The sequence below is a fragment of the Mustela nivalis genome (assembly GCF_964662115.1).
Source record: "Mustela nivalis genome assembly, chromosome: 1".
NCBI classification, from domain to species: Eukaryota; Metazoa; Chordata; class Mammalia; order Carnivora; family Mustelidae; genus Mustela; species Mustela nivalis.
In genome coordinates, this window is record NC_139020.1 from 66,307,411 (window position 1) to 66,328,754 (window position 21,344).

General features: G+C 32.5%; 1 protein-coding gene across 7 annotated transcripts in view; it reads left to right on the plus strand.

Annotated features, from left to right (window-relative positions):
• The window catches only part of STXBP5L (syntaxin binding protein 5L), a 451,491-nt gene that overhangs the window by 307,821 nt on the left and 122,326 nt on the right, over positions 1-21,344 (plus strand). For all 7 annotated transcript variants that reach the window (XM_082711856.1, XM_082711861.1, XM_082711860.1 and 4 more), the window contains exons 15-18: positions 1,541-1,581; positions 4,963-5,180; positions 7,196-7,368; positions 13,368-13,493. In XM_082711856.1, coding sequence (XP_082567982.1) covers positions 1,541-1,581; positions 4,963-5,180; positions 7,196-7,368; positions 13,368-13,493 — 558 coding nt within the window. The remainder of the gene's footprint in view (positions 1-1,540; positions 1,582-4,962; positions 5,181-7,195; positions 7,369-13,367; positions 13,494-21,344) is intronic.

Sequence of the window (21,344 nt, forward strand, 5' to 3'; positions counted from 1 at the left end):
TCACTAAAATCTACTTCTGAAACTAATATTATGCTCTTTGTTAACTAACTAGAATATAAGTAAAAACTTGAAACAAAAAAATTAAGTTGGACTCCTACCTCATACCCTATACGAAAATTAACTGAAATATGATGAAAGACTTGAATTAACAGCTAAAGCTACATGATTCAAAGAGAAAACAAAAGAGTAATCTCTCATGACCTTGATTATGGCAAAGGTTTCTTAGATGTTACACCAAAATCATAAATAACAAAAGAAAAAAGTAGATAAAATGACCTTCATCATCAGTTGAAAAGACAACACTGAGTTGGAGAAAATTTTCAAGTCATATTTGATAGGGTTTAGTATTCAGAATATAAAATAATTCTTCGAACTCAAAAATAAAGAGACAAACGTTTTTTTAAGTGAGCAAAGGACTTGTGTAGACTTTTTCAAAAAAGCCTACAAAATGGATAACAATCATATGAAAACATGCTTAACATCATTAGTCAATGGGGAAGTGAAAATCAAAGCCCCAATCATGTGTACTACTCCATACCCACTAGGATGGCTAAAATTTTTTTAAAGAGTAAAACAAGTGTTGACAAGGATATAGATTAATTGGAACTACATACATAGCTAGTGAAAATGTAAAATTATGCAGCTGATACAGGAAATGGTTTGACAGTTTCTCAAAAAGCTAAACGATTATCATATAACCAAGCACTTCCACTTTTAGGCATACACAAAACTTGTACATGAATGTTAAAGAAGCATTATTGACAATAGCCAAAAAGTAAAAACTAATTTTTTTTGTTTTTATTGAGATGATCATATGGTTTTCATCTTTAATTGTCAGTACCATGAAACACAATATGGTGATTGATTTTTTTAATGTTTAACTACTCTTGCATTCCTAGGGTGAACTGCAACTTAGTCTTAATGTATTATCCTATGATTTTTATTCTAATATTTTTTGTACAACTTTTATACTTGTGCTTGAGGAATAAGGTTTTATAATTTTCTTTTTTGGTATTGGTGTCAGGATGAAGCTACCTCATAAAATGTTGTAATTATTCTATCCTTTTTATTTCTAGATGAATTATTATAGCATTTCCATTATGTCATTGCCAAATAATGATACAACTCTAGATAGGTTTAAGGATTTGCTTTTTATATCTTGAAACTTAACTTTAATTTCACTATGACATTCACTTCAAAATTATTTTAATGTAATCAAAATTAAGTCATGTATTTTTTATTGAGTAAACAATTTTATATAAAAATACATTGCTCATTCAAGCCAGTTTTCGTTTTTCTCTCTATTACACATAAAATCTTCTTACAGTAAAATCTTTTGTTCTTTTTTAAATCTAGACTTTAGTGCATTATTTAAAAAGTAAACCATGGCTATGAGCTTGGGAATGGTTTAACATACATTAGCTCTCACTGGAATGGGGTTTTGAATCACATTTCAGCAATAACTCAAGTTTTTATACATTTAGGAAGATTATGGTTTTTTAGATTTACTGTAATTAATGCTAATATATTTTTTATCTAGTCATGCAGATGGATCAATAAAATTTTGGGATGCTTCTGCAAGTAAGTTTTAAGTCTCTTGTTCTATAACAGAAAACACTTGATTAATATTTACTCAGAGCCATTCACCACTTTTTAGTTTGGACAGTCAATATTTCAGATACATTTTTAGCATGCATATATGGCTATGTTTTAGAAACCCATTTCTTATGTTAGATCAGTTTAAAGTACTATCTCTAGTATACTTTTCCTTTATAATATAAACAGGACTGAATTCACTGTCAGTAACCCATTATATTTACAAAAGGGAAGGTATGTTGAAAAAGTACCAACTTTGTCATATTAACTCTGTTAAAGGAATTTCCTTTACCTCCAGCTCTTGTCCTGGAGAAGTTCTTTTCTTTCACCAGTCCACTTTTTAACTTGTCTACCAAGCCTCATATGAATCAAAAGAAATGATTTGATAAATGTAAAATGTCTTTTAAGATGTTTGAAAATTGTATAATTTAAAGAATAAAGTAGTCTTCTCAGTGTTGAAGGGCATGCAAAGGTATTTTAGACTTGATTATTTCCATATACACCCTTTATAAAACTTTTATTTACTAAATCAGATAAAGAAATGCACATATATGAATAGTAGGCAAACAGTTTGATAAGAAATCTTAATGTAACATAACTTAAACTCTGTTTGTTATCAGAAATTTGAGATTTGTTTGAACCAGGTAGATCCAGAAAGGGTGTTTTGATGGGGTAATATTTAATGTGAGTTTTGGAAGATAAGATTTTAGTAGTCAGGAATAGGAGGAGAAGAATAAGTGAACAATGACTCAATTTCTGAGGATGAGTAACCAGCAAGCTATAGATAAATCTTTTGGAAATGAGAAATACAAGAGAGTGCTAAAGGTTTGAATTTTGTAATTACACCACAAAGTCCAAGTGTCTAGGTGGTAGGAAAAATGCTCAAGAATGGACAGTAATATAGAAAGCAGCATAAAAGTAATAGTTGAAGTTGTAGAGGTAAACAGCTTCTGAGGAAGACCTTGATAAACACAAAAGCAAATGGAAGAAGGTTGAATATTGGTTACACTCTTGGCCTGCAGGCTAGACTCTTTCAACAGTGGAGCAAACCAACAGCAAGAGAAAATGATTAAAATATGTAAAACCATGAATTTTGAGCCAACTTTTTGAACTCACAATAACTGATCAATGACTCGGGGAGAAATTCCAAAGGACAAAAGATTTTCTCTGGATGAGTTTTTTCATGTAAATCTGAGTTTTTTCCAAGAACATAATTTTACAGTGATTATTATTGTTCCTTTCTCATCACCTCAGAGTCACTCTTTAGCTTCTAAAATGTGAGAAGACACTTTAACATCCTAATGATTAGAGTATATGACACCCTTAAGCATGCATAATATTTTAAGTTATTTTTTAAATATTTTATCAAATTCAGATCATATATTATAAAGGTTTGCAGCATGTTTAATATTTTTACTGTACTCAATTATAAGGTCGTATTTCCAATTTAGTGGATGTCATTGAAGAAAAATCACTTATTCTGACAATTTTGAGGAATACTGTCCAGTACAGAAATAAGGTTATACTAAATTTGAATAACTGAGTTTGTTACTATGTGTATTTGTTTTCTTTGCTACTACAATTTACTACAATTTACTACAATTTACTACAATTGAGCAGCTTAAAACAGTACTTATATATTATCTCACAGTTCCTGTGTGTCAAAAATCTGGGTACAGTTTAGCTGGGTTCTTTGCTTAGGGTTTCCTGAGTATTCAGTAAAGGTGTTGGCTAGGGCTGCAGTTTCATCTAAGACTTAGTATCTTCCTTCAGTCTCAGGTAGCTGAGATTTTCTTACAGCGTTTTAACTCATGGCAACTTGTTTCTTCAAGGCTGGCAAGGGAGTGTCACTCTAACCTCAGGGAGGGCATCAGTCTCTCTTAATTATGATTATGTCAGCCCAATTAAGGATAACCTCTGTTGATTAACTCAAAGTCAACTAATTAGGAGCCTTAATTATGTCAGCAATATCCTTTTACCATTGTTATTGTTGCATAAAGTAATCTTGGGAGTGATACCCCATCTGACCTAGAGGGCAGGCTATAGCACCTTGTATAATTAATGCCTTAACCATTTGCAAGATGTTTCAGTTTGACATAATTTTAGACTTAGAAAATAATTGCAAAAATATACCATGCAGTGTTCCATAGCTTTTATCCAGGTTCCCCAAATGTCAGTGTATACTACCTTTGTTCTTCTACCTTCCTCCCTCTCCCTCTTCTCCATATATTCACCTATATCTATAGCTTTTGTAACCATTTGTGAGTTGAAGTGATGATCTTCTTACACCACATGGCCCTAAAATACTTCACTGTATACTTCCTACAATCAAGACTTTTTTTTTCATAATCAAATTATAGTTATCAAAATCAGGAGAGTAATAGATGTAATACTATTAACTAGCCTCCAGGCCTTTCTCAGTTTTCACCGATTGTCCCAATAATAAAAGAAAATTGAGGATTATTTACTGCATTTATCATCTTTTGAGTTTCCCCAACTTGGAATTGTTTATGAATCTTTATTTCATGAAATTGATATTTCTGAGGACTTGGGCCAGTTATTTTTGTAGAATCTTCAATTTCACTTTGACTGATGTTTCTCATGATTAGCTTCATATTATGCATTTTTGACAGCAATTACCAGATTTTTAGAGATTCTCTTAGATCTTTTGTAGAATCAGAACTTTTTTTATAAGAGAGTTTTCATCAGGGTCTATAATGTAAAAAAAAATCCCCAAATCAATATTCCTGAAAACAATTCATTACTGCAGAGTTTTAAAATTATAACTAATCCTTTTCTAAGGATTTTTAATTAGATTTAATTAATTTTTAATTAGATTTAACTTGGAAAAGATTCTTTCTAAAATAATTACAGATTATTGGACTCTCAATATTACTAGTTAGTAAATTACAAATATTTCTCATCTTAATGGTTATCTAGAAATTTGTTGAGAAGACTAAGCTCTCTAAGAATAGCTTCATTTTTTCATATAGCAAAGGGAGAAATTGTAGAGAGAATTAGTTCAGTATTTCCATTATAAACTTTCTGAGTCTCAGTGTTTTTGTCAATAAATGAGGATAAAAATATTCACTTCATGGGATTTTTCTGAGGATCTCATGAGACAATGCATACAAAGGACCTAGAAATCCTTTGGTATATAGTATATATGCAATAAATATTTATTTTTCTCTAGAATCTCCATCCAGATAAATTATAATGATGAATGCTTATTAAAAATTAAAATATAATTTATTTTGTCTACTTGGATTTTATTTTAGATCTTTAACAAATATATTGAAAAATACTTCAACAATATCTAAGAATTAAGTTCAAATTAGAAGATAACTATGCTTCAATATCTTATAGTAACTCTGCAGATGCTGTACAAGCTAAAAACGTCAAAAGTATTTGAAAAACAGAAGGTAGGAGAAGGAAAACCGACATGTGAAATTGTAGAGGAAGATCCATATGCCATTCAGATGATTTACTGGTGTCCAGAGAGCAGAGTATTCTGTGTATCAGGAGTCTCTGCATATGTCATAATTTATAAATTCAGCAGACACGAAATAACAACAGAAATAGTGGTAAGTTAATTAAAATTTAATGTTTACAGCTAGAGTTACTAAAAGAAAGAACTTAACAGATTTTGTCTAGTGTTTGGTAGGGTTTTTAAGCCTTCAGGACTATTGTATTTGGGCAGTAATCCAATTCATAGGATTTTGAATTATTCTTATTCCTAGTATAACATATTTAAAATATTTTGGCTTATAATGAAAAAAACATTTCTCTACCAAAATGTTCTATTATTAATAGAATGGATTATGTGTATATAGAATTTATACAGTCATTTATTGCTATATGTATAAATGTCAAATTAATGAAGGATTTGTTGTGTACCTTTATTAAAGTTTGTTGTCTTATCAATTGCCACAAGTGATCATTTCTCAACTATAATGATTATTTTTAATAATTTTCTAGATACAATATTTTTATAGGATAGAAATAAATATGGGCTACTTTATCTAAATTTTAAATTAATCAAGCAATTTAATTATTCATTTATTCTCTGATAGGATAAATTAAATTTAAATCAAGGTATCTATAGGTAATTGGTCTTCCCTACTGAATCCATTTTACCATTTTATCAGAAAATAAAAATTATCTACTAAAGGCCTGTCTATAAAATTTTTACCTCAACAGTAAATTTAAGGACTGCCCTATTAAAGTATTTGAGTTAAAATCCCACCCAGCCTTTGGAGTCAGATAAGCATATGTTTTAATTCTGGCTTTGCCAGTGAATAGCTACATGATTCTGAGCAAGTCATGAGGTTTCAGTAGTCAGTAGTAGAGTCTGGGTAAGAACAAGTTTCATACACTTATATAATTTTCTGTATAAATAAAATGGAAAAATTCAAAGTAATAATAAATTACAAATAATGGCCAATTTCATAGGGTTCTTATGAGGATTCTATGAAATCATTAATATAGTGTTTTGGTATAGTTAGCACTCAATAACTGGCAATTGTTACAGTCACTAGAATTTTTTTTTAAGTCTTTAAGGTAATTATGACAGCCATTTTGATATTACTGTATTACCACCCCATAATGGCATTTGTTTTCAGCCTCAAAAATGCTGATTTTTTTTAATCATATGATTTCACTTATATGTGGAATTTGAGAAACAAAACAGAGGCGCACAGGAGAAGGGAGGGGAATAAAACAAGATGAAATCAGAGAAGGAGACAAACCATAATAGACTCTTAACCATAGGAAACAAACAGGGTTGCTCAAGGAGGGGAGGAGAGGGGAAGATAGGGAAAATAAGCGATGGACATTAAGATATGATGATGTAATGAACTCTGGGTGTTATATAAGACTGATGAATCACTGAACTCTACCTATGAAACTAATACACTGTATGGTAATTAACTGAATTTTTTAAAATGCTGATTTTTACATTGTAAAGTAAATGTTTGTTATAAAATTGATTTTAATTAAAGCTTTGAATGCAGTCATGAAGTACTTAATTTGTAAACATTTTTAGGTTAAAAAAGGTTTTGGATCATCTTTTTATTTCCATACATTTATCATATATTTTTAAACTAAGCAATTCTAACCAAGCTAGTGAAATTGAGCTAAGCTAATGAAACAAAAATTAGAATTTATTTTGGAAAACATTTAATAAATTCAAAGTCAAAATGGACTTTTTTAAAACTAAAAGTCTTGTACAAATAACAATTTGTGTGTTGTGTGTGTGTAAACATATTCAGTTTATTTTCTTTCACTGGAATAACCATGACCAATTTCTCATTTCATTATATATGGAGTTGTAATTTTTACCTTTAAAGGAGTATTTAGTATTTAAAAACTTTATCTCAACTAGTAGGTATTTTTCTTATAAATCTGAATATTATGTAAATGCCAATGAATGGTCCATGTATTTCACTATTTAAATCAATTTGGGATATCTCAACTTTACTATAAATTAAAACTGAATTTATTAATGTGAAAAAGTAATAATTACCAAAAAGTTATCAGAAACTTTAATGTGATTACTTATTATGACTTAGATGAAATTAAAACTTGACTTTTTTTTAAGTCATTAGAGGTACGACTTCAGTATGATATTGAAGATATTATTACCCCAGAACCAGAAACAAGTCCTCCATTTCCAGATCCCTCATCCCAGCTTCCTTCTTCAAGGAGTCTTTCCGGAAGCACTAACACGGTGGCTAGTGAAGGAGGAACAAAGGACAGTATCCCATGCCTCAAGTAAGTTTTGCTACCAAATTTTGAAATAATTTTACATATTAATCATATAATACTTTGAAACTGTGCCAAATAAAATTATTCTTCTCTTTTTTTTTAATTTTTTATTTTTTATAAACATATATTTTTATCCCCAGGGGTACAGGTCTGTGAATCACCAGGTTTACACACTTCACAGCACTCACCAAAGCACATACCCTCCCCAATGTCCATAATCCCACCCCCTTCTCCCAAACCCCCTCCCCCCAGCAACCCTCAGTTTGTTTTGTGAGATTAAGAGTCACTTATGGTTTGTCTCCCTCCCAATCCCATCTTGTTTCATTTATTCTTCTCCTACCCGCTTAAGCCTCCATGTATTCTTCTCTTTTATTAAGTTGTAGTCATTTGATCAGTCTACCAATGGGTACAGTGGTCTTTCTTTGAATATCCATGAAAACAACACAATATTTTCATCCCTCATTACAAATTCATGGACTTCCTTTCCAGAAGGATACTAAAAAAATGACATTAATAGAATAGGAACATGTATGGCAGGGCAGAAACATGGCCACTTGCTTGGTATCACCTAATTGAAAAAGTATGTTTAGGGAATTTCTTGTTTTCTTAGAATCAAAAGGAAAACCACATTATCTACTACAAAAATACCATGTTAGAAAAAAAGGATTTCTCTCATGATTGCTAGGATATTGCAAAAATAATGTTTTTTCTTCTTTTTAACTAATGCTTTGAAGGTGAAATTTAAACAAAAGGTAGATGAGGGAGTTAGCTGAAATGTGTCTGGAAGAAGAACATTCCAGGCAGAAGGAACAGCTAGAGCAAATGCCTTAAAGAGCCTCACATGTAACGTTCCATGCTCATGGACTGGAAGAACAAATATTGTTAAAATGTCTACGCTTCCCAGAGTCATCTATATTCAGTGCAATCCCTATCAAAATATCATTAACAACCTCTTCGACCTCTGCCGCAGCAACATCTTCCTAGGAACAATGCAAAAGGCAAGGGAAGCAAGGGCAAAAATGAACTATTGGGATTTCATCAAGATCAAAAGCTTCTGCACAGCAAAGGAAACAGTTAACAAAATCAAAAGACACCTGACAGAATGGGAGAAGATATTTGCAAACGACATATCAGATAAAGGACTAGTGTCCAGAATCTATAAAGAACTTAGCAAACTCAATACCCATAGAACAAATAATCCAATCAAGAAATGGGCAGAGGACATGAACAGACATTTCTGCAAAGAAGACATCCAGATGGCCAACAGACACATGAAAAAGTGCTCCATATCACTCGACATCAGGGAAATACAAATCAAAACCACAATGAGATATCACCTCACACCAGTCAGAATGGCTAAAATCAACAAGTCAGGAAATGACAGATGCTGGCGAGGATGCGGAGAAAGGGGAACCCTCCTCCACTGTTGGTGGGAATGCAAGCTGGTGCAGCCACTCTGGAAAACAGCATGGAGGTTCCTCAAAATGTTGAAAATAGAACTGCCCTATGACCCAGCAATTGCACTATTGGGTATTTATCCTAAAGATACAAACGTAGTGATCCAAAGGGTCACATGCACCCGAATGTTTATAGCAGCAATGTCCACAATAGCCAAACTATGGAAAGAACCTAGATGTCCATCTACAGATGAATGGATCAAGAAGATGTGGTACATATACACAATGGAATACTATGCAGCCATCAAAAGAAATGAAATCTTGCCATTTGCGACAACATGGATGGAACTAGAGCGTATCATGCTTAGCGAAATAAGTCAAGCAGAGAAAGACAACTATCATATGATCTCCCTGATATGAGGAAGTGGTGATGCAACATGGGGCTTAAGTGGGTAGGAGAAGAATAAATGAAACAAAATGGGATTGGGAGGGAGACAAACCATAAGTGACTCTTAATCTCACAAAACAAACTGAGGGTTGCTGGGGGGAGGGGGTTTGGGAGAAGGGGATGGGATTATGGACATTGGGGAGGGTATGTGCTTTGGTGAGTGCTGTGAAGTGTGTAAACCTGGTGATTCACAGACCTGTACCCCTGGGGATAAAAATATATGTTTATAAAAAATAAAAAATTAATTTAAAAAAATATCATTAACATTTTCCACAGAGCTGCAAAAAATAATTCTAAAATTTGTATTCAACTAGAAAACAACCCAAATAGCCAAAGGATTATTGAAAAGGAAAACCAAAGCTGTATGGCATCACTATTCCAGACTTCAAGCTCTATTAAAAAGCTGTCATCATCAAGACAGTATGGTACTGGCACAAAAACAGACACATAAATCAAAGGAACAGAATAGGGAGCCCAGAAATTGACCCTCAATGTAATGGTCAACTATCTTCAACAAAGCAGGAAAGAATATCTAATGGGAAAAAAACAGTCTCTTCAACAAATTGTGTTGGGAAAATTAGACAGCCACATGCAGAATAATGAAACTAGACCATTCTCTTACACCATTCACAAAAATAGACTCAAAATGGATGAAAGACCTCAATGAATCCATCAAAATCCTAAAGAACACAAGCTGCAACTCTTTGACCTTGGCCACAGCAATTTCTTGCTAGATGTGTCTCCAAAGGCAAGGGAAACAAAGGTAAAAATGAACTATTGGGACTTCATCAAGATAAAAATCTTTTGCATAGCAAAGGAAACAATTGACAAAACCAAAAGACAACTAACAGAATGGGAGAAGATATTTGCAAACTTTTTTTCTGATAAAGGCTTAGTACCCAAAATCTTAAAGAACTTATCAAACTCAACACCCGAAGAACAAATAATCCAGTCAAGAAATAGTCAGAGACATGAACAGACCTTTCTCCAAAGAAGATATACAAAAGGCCAACAGACACATGAAAAAATGCTCCACATCAGTCAGCATCAGGGAAATACAAGTCGAAAATACAATGAGGGGCACCTGGGTGGCTCAGTGGATTAAGCCTCTGCCTTTGGCTCAGGTCATGATCTCAGGGTCCTGGAATCAAGCCCCACATCCGGTTCTCTGCTCAGCAGTGAGCCTGCTTCCCCCTCTCTCTGCCTGCCTCTCTGCCTACTTGTGATCTCTCTCTCTCTCTCTGTCAAATAAATAAATAAAATCTTTAAAAAAAATACAATGAGATACCACCTCACACCAGTCAGAATGGCTAACATTAACAAGTCAGGAAACAACAAATATTGGCAAAGATGCAGAGAAAGGGGAACCCTTCTACACTATTGGTGGATATGCAACCTGGTATAGTCAGTGTAGAAAACAGTATGGAGGTTCCTCAGAAAGTTGAAAATAGAGCTACCCTATGACCCAAAAATTGCACTGGTAGGGATTTACCTCAAAGATATAAATGTAGGGATCCAAGGGGCACCTGCACTCCAATGTTTATAACAACACTGTCCACAATAACTGTCCAACTATGGGAATAGCCCAGACATCTATTGACAGATGAATGGATAAAGAAAATGTGATATATATAGATAGGTATACATCATATATATGTGTGTGTGTATGTGTGTATACACATATATATAAATAAAATTCGGCCATCAAAAAGTGAAATCTTGCCATTCACAACAACATGGATGGAACAAGAGGGTCTTATGCTAAGTGAAATTAGGCAATCAGCAAAAAAAAAAAAAAATTATATGATTTCACTCATATGTGGAATTTAAGAAACAAAACAGAAGAGCACAGAGGAAGGGAGGAAAAAAAATAAGACAAAATCAGAGAGGGAGACAAACCATAAGCTACTCTTAACCATAGGAAACAAACCGAGGGTTGCTGAAGGGATGGGAGGTGGAAGGATGGTATAGTTGGGTAATGGGCGTTAATGAGGGCACATGATATCATGAGCACTGGGTGTTATTTACAACTGATGGGTCACTGAACTCTACCCCTGAAACTAAGTATACTGTATGTTAATTAATTTGATTTAAATAAATTTAAGAAATAAAATGCCTCACATATAAGGATGTCAGTGTACCTAGGACAACAAGAGCAAGGTGGGAAGTAATGGGGAGAGTAGTAGGAGATGAAGTTAGATGAATAATAGCCAATATAGGCCATTGTAAGGTACTTGGCTTTTATTCCTAATTAAATTAGGGCTCATTAGAGTGTTTTGAGTAGAAAGAAGACTTTATCAGACTTAACTTTTAAATTGGTCACTTTGATGGCTTTGTTGAAGATGGATTTTGAGGTGGAAGGGAAGGGTAGAAGCCAGGAGACCAGTAAAGAGGCTATTGCACTATTGCACTATTGCACTAGAGATGACATCAAAGGCTGACAGATTCAGCAAATAAAAATATAGGATACCCATTTAAATTTGAATTTCAGATAAACAATAAACATTTTTAGTATCAGTATATCCTAGATACTATGTAGAACACACAGAAAAAAAAAAAGGGGAAAAAGAAAATCTATTTATTGTTTATTCGAAATTCAGATTTAAATATTGGAAAGAGCCCATATATCCATCAATTGTTGAATAGGCAAGCATGTGGTATATATATATACAATGGAGTATTACTCAGCCAAAAGGAAAGAAATCTTGCCATTTGCAACAACATGTATGGAAATAGAGGGTATTATGCTAAGTCCAAAAAAGACAAATACCATATGATTTCATTCATATGTGGAATTTAAGAAATAAAACAGATGAACATAGGGGAAGAGAAGGAAAAATAAAATAAGATGAAAACAGAGAGGGAAGACTCTTAACTATAGGAAACAAACTGAAGGTTGCTGGAGAGGAAGTGGGGGGATAGGGTAACTGGATTATTGACATTAAGGAGCACACTATAATGAGCACTGTGTGTTGTATGCAACTGATGAGTCACTAAATTCTTCCTCTGAAACTAATAAAACAGTATATGTTAATTAAATTGAATTTAAATAAATTAATCTTAAAAAGGTGCTCAGATTTTGGATATATTTTGAAGGTGGCACAAACAGCATTTGATGATTGAGTGGATGTAAGATACAAGAGAAGGACAGTACTATGATTTTAAGGTTCTTGTAAATTGAACAACTGGAAAGATACAAGTTGTTATTAACTGGAGTAGATAAGGCTGCAGGTCAATCAAACTCATAGGGATGAGCAGAAATTCAGGTTTTCGTCATGCTGAACTCCTTTTTTTAAAGATTGATTTATTTATTTGAGAGAGAGAATGGGCAGGAGGGAGATGCAGATGGAGAAAATCTCAAGCAGACTCCCTACTGAGCATGGAGTTTGATGTGGGGCTCAACCCCATGACCTTGAGGATATGACCTGAGCTGAGGTTAAGAATTAGACACTTGGGGTACCTGGGTGACTCAATGGGTTAAGCCTCTGCCTTTGGCTCTGGTCATGATCTCAGGTCCTGGGATCGAGCTCCGCATCAGGCTCCCTGCTTAGCAGGGAGCCTGCTTCCTCCTCTCTGCCTCCTTGTCAAATAAATAAATAAAAATATACCAAAAAAAAAGAATTGGACGCTTAACTGACTGAGCCACCAAGACACCCCTGCTTGGACATGTTGAACTCTTAAGTTCGGTGGTAGATTAATGATCATTCTTTTCATTGTCATGCATAACTTATATATATGTACCAAATACTATGAAAGAAAATAAATAATAAAAATAATTTAAAACACTATCCTCATAATAACAAATAATAAATTACATTTATACTATATTATATAATATATAAGAAATAAATAATAAAATAAGTATAAATAAAAAAGATAATAAATAATAAATAATTTTAAAAAAGAAAGTGATCAAGGCCTTTTGAAGTTGTGACCTTAACTAATTAAAAAGCTACTTAAAGAATAACTAAGCAAACAGATGTGTTTTTAAAAAGCTAGAAGACACTGTCTACCTCTGTATTATCCTCAGGGTCTGGTATTATATATTTCTGTAAGAAGATTCTATATAAGATAATCATATAGAAGATTCTATATGAAGATAATCATGAGCATACTTATTTAAACTGTATATTATAGAACTAATTTTTCTCTTTTTTTAGTGTTAAGACACGGCCAGTGCGGATGCCTCCAGGATATCAAGCAGAGCTTGTTATTCAGTTGGTGTGGGTGGATGGTGAGCCTCCCCAACAGATTACTAGTCTTGCTGTAAGCTCAGCATATGGAATGTAAGTAGTTAAACATTCTAATTTGTATTATTGAATATATTTGATATACTTAGATGTTTCTTTTAAAATACCTAAGTCCTAAAAATGGAAAGAAACCCTTACTTAGATTTTAACTTGATTGAAAATGGTATAAGAATAATAATAATGTAAATAAAACCTATGATTATTTGTTCTTGCTTGAATCAAACTTGTGATAATATTCCCACTTTTAATGTTAGGAGGTTGTTAAGATGTTAATACACATACTTTTTTTGTTGATTTTCTATCCCTTTCCTCTTTGTGTTTCAACTTGGATACTTTGTTCTGACTTGTCTTTTAGAGTTCATGATTCTCTCTTCAACCATTTCTAATATTGTGCTATATCTACCCATGGAGTTCAGTTTCAGTTATTTTTCAGTTCTATGCCTTTCATTTGGCCCTTTTTAAAGCTTATTTTTATCTTCCTAAATTATTACTCTTGTCCTTCATTTCCTTGAACATGCTGAATATAGTTTCTTTAAATATGTGTTTGATAACTCCCTATGTGGTATCTAGTTTATTATTTGTCTTGGGTTTTGATCATATTATCTTCATGTATCCCAGATTTGCTTTCTGATTTTGTTTCAAATTTTTTCATGGAACATTATATGAATTTATATAACATAATATATAAATAAATAAGTAAATAAATAAATAAGTATTATAAAGATGATTTCAGGTTCTAAGTGATATTGTTATCTTCCAAAAAGTATTCACATTTCCTCTAACAGGCTAAACTAAGAGGAATTTGAAAGCTGAGAACAACATAATCCAGTCAGATATTCTTTGAAAGTTGGGTTGTATTCCCTTTAAAAGCTAATTTAATTATAATTAATCCTTATTTCTAGATTGTAGTCCTCCATAGAAGTTGTGCCAAATTATACTCCCACTAACAGTGTTTTAAGAATGCCTGATCTTCCACTACCTTCTTAACAATGGTGTATAACCAAACATTTTCTTAAGAAGTATATAAGTAGAATTTTCTCATATCTTAAGTGAATTTGAACATATTTTTCTATACTATTGACATTTCTTTTTATAGTCTTTGTCCATTTTTCTGCAGAGTTGTTGGTATTTCTCTTATAGGTTTGTGAAAACTATTTACAAAGTAGGAAAGCTAGCTTTCTATGTGATGTAACTTGCCAGTATTTTCCCTGCTTTTGTTTATGGGGATGTTTAGGATGTTTTTTTCCATGCATAAATTTAAAAAAATTTTTTTAAATAACTCTATTTTTATGGCTCTGGATTTTGTGTAATACTTAGAAAAGCTTTCCTCCCTTTTTATATTCTCTTTTTTTTTTATTTTCAGCATAACAATATTCATATTCTCTTTTAATATATTTATCTTTTAAATATTTAAGTATTTCTTTTAACTAGCATTAATTTATGTATAAGGTATGAAATAGAGATTAAACTTTCTTTCCACATGATTAAGAGTTGTAGCCAACACTACTTCCTGAATACTTCATCTTTTTCCTCAAAATTTGGTATCTTTTATCAAATAATACATTTTTTTAAATACATTTGGCTCTACTTCTATACTTACCAGTCTTCCCCTAAGCTAAGTCTAATGGTGAATATACATAAGAGGCACTTGTTCTTAACTGAAAACTTGTTTGGTAAGAAAACTGACAGAAACAGCCCTTTAATGAATGGTGGAAAGGATGAAAGTGTGGGACAGTCAATAATCCCATTATTTGAGACAGCAAGAATACATGTTTGCAAGAATATAGTCCAAGTAGTTGTGGCCAATGACTGACCTCAAGCTATTTTCAGGGTTCTGTACTCAAAAGATTGGCAAGGAATGATAAAATTAAGAGGCTAGGAAAGTATATCACCAGGTTCAGAAGCTGAAAGTTGTTTAGAATATATTAGAGAGCATATTTTCAACATAAAATAACTGGGAGTGACAGTCACTATAGAACCTCTCAAGAACCAATCTTACATGAGAAAGACAGCTTGGACACCTTTGTCATAGACAGTTTGGACCACCAAAAAACTTCAGCTTAAGTGGCTACTTATATACATCCCAGCAAAATTTTAAGAAATAAATAATACCAATATTACATAAAATCTTTCTGAGAATTGAGAAAGAAAATGTCATATTCATCTCTTTATGTGCCAGCATAGTCTGATTTCAAAATTTGAAGAGACCATTACTAAAAGTGCAACATTAATATAGGTGTAAAAATCCCAGCCAAAATATAAATAAATCTAGTAATAAAATAATTACATATTATAATCATATTTGGCTTATGCCAGGAATGCAAGGCTTTTTTAACATTTGAAATGAATTGATGCAATTCATCACATTAAAGGATAAAGGATAAAATAGAAAACCATATAAGTGAGCCATGAAATGCAAAAAGCAAAAACACTTGGTAAAATTTATAATCTATTGATGATTTTAAAAGAAAAATTAGCTGTAATAAGAAGGAAATTTTGTTAACCTGATACATGGCAGCAAATATCATTCATACCTCACAGTAAAATGTTGAAAGTTTTACCTCTGAGATAAAAACAGGACAAGGATAACTGCTATCACCACCTCTATTCACAGTGTACTGTAAATCTTAGCCAAACCAGTACAGAAAGGAAAATAAATCAAAGTTACATAGATTAGAAAAAAGGAAATGGAAAAAAATGATTATTTATGTAAATCATTTAAATACTTTACAGATAAATTATTAGAATTACTAATAATTTTAATAAGATTGCTGGGTATGAATTCAATGTAAAAATAAATTACATTTCCATACACTGAAAAAAAAATAGAAACTAAAGTTGTATAAAGATTCCACTTAAAATAAAAATAATAAAATACCTAGGACTATAACTAATAAACAATGATCAAGACCTCTACACAGAAAACTACAAAACTTAAGAGAAATTAAAGAAGCTAAATCATGGACTATAAAATTCAGTAATATCTCAAACATATCGAGTTTTCACAAAATGATCTATAGATTTACCACAATGCCAATACAAACTTTAGCAGGTTTTTTCCCCTGGAAGTTTAAAACTAGTTCTAAAATTTAGAGAATTGCAAAGGACCACACTAGCTAAGACAGTACTAAAGAAAAACAGAATTAGAAGATTGCTCTATTGGAAAACAAAATTAAATAAAGATAAATTAGTTATGACAGTGTTTTTATTGGCACAGGGGAGCTAGAAAAAAAGACCAGTGAACAGAAGAAAGAGTGCAGAAAGAGATCCAGGCATTTAGCCAAATTGGTTCTGCAGAGCAATAGAGGAAATGACAGGTTTCCCCCCAATAAATACTTACAAAGCCAGTTGAAAAATTATATAGAAAAACTGAAATTTGACTCTTCTTTCTGACTATACACAAAGATTCTAGGAGGTATTATAAGAGAATATGTCATTACACTTGTGTTAAGAAAATATTTCTTCAACAATACTCAAAAAGTATTAACCATAAATAAAAACATTAAGAACATCTTAGAAAAAAAGGGCATCATTAAGAAAGTGAAATGGCAGGACAGAAAGAGATATTTGGATTAATTGTATCTGACAGCAGACTCATTCATATGCAGAGTGTGAAAAGAGTCTCATGAATCATCAATAAGGAAAACTCAAATAATGGAAAAAATGCAGAAGAAATTTGAGTATGTCATGAAGAAAGATACATAAATGACAAATATATTATCATATATATATGAAAAGGTACTCAATCCCATTAGTAATGTTGGTAGAGTTTGCAAAGACACTGGGTAGTAGGAACTCGCATACATTTCTGTTAAGAGAATAAATTGTCAAATCTCCTTTATAAAATTGTTAGCATTATTTACTCCATCATAGCATACAATATGTTGGCATACACTGCAACCCAAAAGTTTCATTTCTGGGTATATACCCAATGAAAAGCAAGCACATGTTTTTCAAAAGACAGTAGCATTATTTGCAATAGCAATATTATATCATAATAGCCCCAAACTATAATAGAATATGTCCATCAGTGTAGATAAAATAAATAGTTAACATATCCATTTGAATTCTACAGCAATTAAAGTGAAAAACTACATTTACATGTAACAATATATATGAAAAATGCAAAACATCTATCATAAACAAGGAAAACTGGTGTAGAAAGTCAGATTTGGGGAGAGAAAAGAGAAGAAATAATTGGCAGAAGCATGAGGCAGCTGTTTGTAACATACTATTTCTTGACATAGTGGTGGTTATGTGGGATTGTTCACTTTATGATAATTCACTCAAGTGTACAATTATGTATACTTTATTAATGTTTCACTTGAATAAAAAAGTAAAATATAAGATTTTTGCAAATTGAGTTCATTTCTAGAAATTTATCTCATAAGTATGCTCATATTCCATATTCCATTACTGCAAATAATTTATAAAGACTATTCACTGTTGTATTGTTAATAACAAAAAACTGGAAGCAACCTATTGTCCATTAATAAAATTCTAGGTAAATAAATCAGATTACACATAAATATTGTGGAGTTATTTTTAAAAGTTCATGTCCTATGAATTTACATAGACTAATTACTAAGACATCTAATAAAGTTAAAAAAAAATAAAGGTACAGGATATTATTTATACTATGCAATGTTGCTTATCTGTAATATGTCATAAACACCCAGAGTATATTTTTTTAATTCCTATAAATTGATAAGAAAAAAAAATAAGCAAACTATGCAGGCAATTCAGAGAAGAAATACAAATGGCCAATAAATATGAAAAGATTTATAACTTCACTAGTAACAAATTTTTAGAAATGGAGACAATAGAATAGCAATTTTTATCCATTATATGAGAGAAATTTTAAATATCGTTAATACTTTCTGTTAACAATAAGAGGAAATGAATTCTCTTTTATACATTTTATCTTTTAAAATAAAACTAAGCATATCTTTTGACCCTAAAATTCTAATCTGAGTGCAATTTTTACAATTTCTAAAGACTCTAACATGCACAGTTTGTAGAAGGATGTTCTATATTACACATAATAACAAAACATTTAGAACCTATATAAATGTCCATAAATAAGAAGATGCTCTTTTTAAAAATATGCTACTTCTGTACTTTAGAATACAATGCAATAGTTAAAGAACACAGACAAGAAAATATGTCTTTGACATTTTTGTGAAAATAAGAAATTTATAGAACAAATATATGCTTGTTAAAACATGGAAAAAGGGCAAAAAGGATATAATAACTATTAACAGCAACCATTTTTGAAAGAGGGATTGGCATACAGTGGACCAATTAAGGGGAATTTCATCTTATATTTATTGTTGAAATTGTTAAAGTAAAAATAATTTTTAATATTAAAAAAAAACGTTAAAAAAAAGGGAAAAGTTTGCTTTGTGCCTCTGAACATACGTTACTTTGGGACCTGGCAATGTGAATTGGTGAGAATCATCAGACATTAAAAATGCTTAGAAAATCTTGGACCTATGATATATGACCAATGACTTGAAAGTCATTTGAAAGTGTAAATATCAAAACTGATAGAAGGTAGCAAGTAACAGAACAAAATGTGTAGAGAAAAAACAGGGTGAGAAATCAAAATAATTGAATGAATCTAGTGAGAAGATTAAAGGTGACTATTTTACTTTTATTCCAAAGATAAAAGCAATTATGTTCTATTATTATGAGCTACTCTTCCTCCCATAATTTCCAGAGGATACAGAGCCATAAAGTTTGATGGTTAGGCTTAGTGGAAGCTCTGTTTCTTTAGTACAGAGTTAATCAAGTACAGAGTTAAAGAGCTTGAATGCTAGAGTCAGATTCTTTGGGATTCAAATCTTAATTCTGTTTTCTAGCTGTTGAAACTTAGAAAAGTTAGTTTCTGTGCTGGACTTCCATATCAGTAAAATAAGATAAAATGTTGAAAGGATTAAATGTATTAACATATACAAGAAGTAACTTTTTTTTTATAATTTTTTATAAACATATATTTTTATCCCCAGGGGTACAGGTCTGTGAATCACCAGGTTTACACACTTCACAGCACTCACCAAAGCACATACCCTCCCCAATGTCCATAATCCCACCCCCTTCTCCCAAACCCCATCCCCCCAGCAACCCTGTTTGTTTTGTGAGATTAAGAGTCACTTATGGTTTGTCTCCCTCCCAATCCCATCTTGTTTCATTTATTCTTCTCCTACCCACTTAAGCCCCCATGTTGCATCACCACTTCCTCATATCAGGGAGATCATATGATAGTTGTCTTTCTCTGCTTGACTTATTTCGCTAAGCATGATACGCTCTAGTTCCATCCATGTTGTTGCAAATGGCAAGATTTCATTTCTTTTGATGGCTGCATAGTATTCCATTGTGTATATATACCACATCTTCTTGATCCATTCATCTGTTGATGGACATCTAGGTTCTTTCCATAGTTTGGCTATTGTGGACATTGCTGCTATAAACATTCGGGTGCATGTGACCCTTTGGATCACTACGTTTGTATCTTTAGGATAAATACCCAATAGTGCAATTGCTGGGTCATAGGGCAGTTCTATTTTCAACATTTTGAGGAACCTCCATGCTGTTTTCCAGAGTGGCTGCACCAGCTTGCATTCCCACCAACAGTGGAGGAGGGTTCCCCTTTCTCCGCATCCTCGCCAGCATCTGTCATTTCCTGACTTGTTGATTTTAGCCATTCTGACTGGTGTGAGGTGATATCTCATTGTGGTTTTGATTTGTATTTCCCTGATGCCGAGTGATATGGAGCACTTTTTCATGTGTCTGTTGGCCATCTGGATGTCTTCTTTGCAGAAATGTCTGTTCATGTCCTCTGCCCATTTCTTGATTGGATTATTTGTTCTTTGGGTGTTGAGTTTGCTAAGTTCTTTATAGATTCTGGACACTAGTCCTTTATCTGATATGTCATTTGCAAATATCTTCGCCCATTCTGTCAGTTGTCTTTTGATTTTGTTAACTGTTTCCTTTGCTGTGCAAAAGCTTTTGATCTTGATGAAATCCCAATAGTTCATTTTTGCCCTTGCTTCCCTTGCCTTTGGCGTTGTTCCTAGGAAGATGTTGCAGCGGCTGAGGTCGAAGAGGTTGCTGCCTGTGTTCTCCTCAAGGATTTTGATGGATTCCTTTCGCACATTGAGGTCCTTCATCCATTTTGAGTCTATTTTTGTGTGTGGTGTAAGGAAATGGTCCAATTTCATTTTTCTGCATGTGGCTGTCCAATTTTCCCAGCACCATTTATTGAAGAGGCTGTCTTTTTTCCATTGGACATTCTTTCCTGCTTTGTCAAAGATTAGTTGACTGTAGAGTTGAGGGTCTATTTCTGGGCTCTCTATTCTGTTCCATTGATCTATGTGTCTGTTTTTGTGCCAGTACCATGCTGTCTTGATGATGACAGCTTTGTAATAGAGCTTGAAGCCTGGAATTCTGATGCCACCAATGTTGGCTTTCTTTTTCAATATCCCTTTGGCTATTCGAGGTCTTTTCTGGTTCCATTTAAATTTTAGCATTATTTGTTCCATTTCTTTGAAAAAGATGGATGGTACTTTGATAGGAATTGCATTAAATGTGTAGATTGCTTTAGGTAGCATAAACATTTTCACAATATTTATTCTTTCAATCCACGAGCATGGAACATTTTTCCATTTCTTTGTGTCTTCCTCAATTTCTTTCATGAGTACTTTATAGTTTTCTGAGTATAGATTCTGGGCCTCTTTGGTTAGGTTTATTCCTAGGTATCTTATGGTTTGGAGTGCAATTGTAAATGGGATTTACTCCTTAATTTCTCTTTCTTCTGTCTTGCTGTTGGTGTAGAGAAATGCAACTGATTTCTGTGCATTGATTTTATATCCTGACACTTTACTG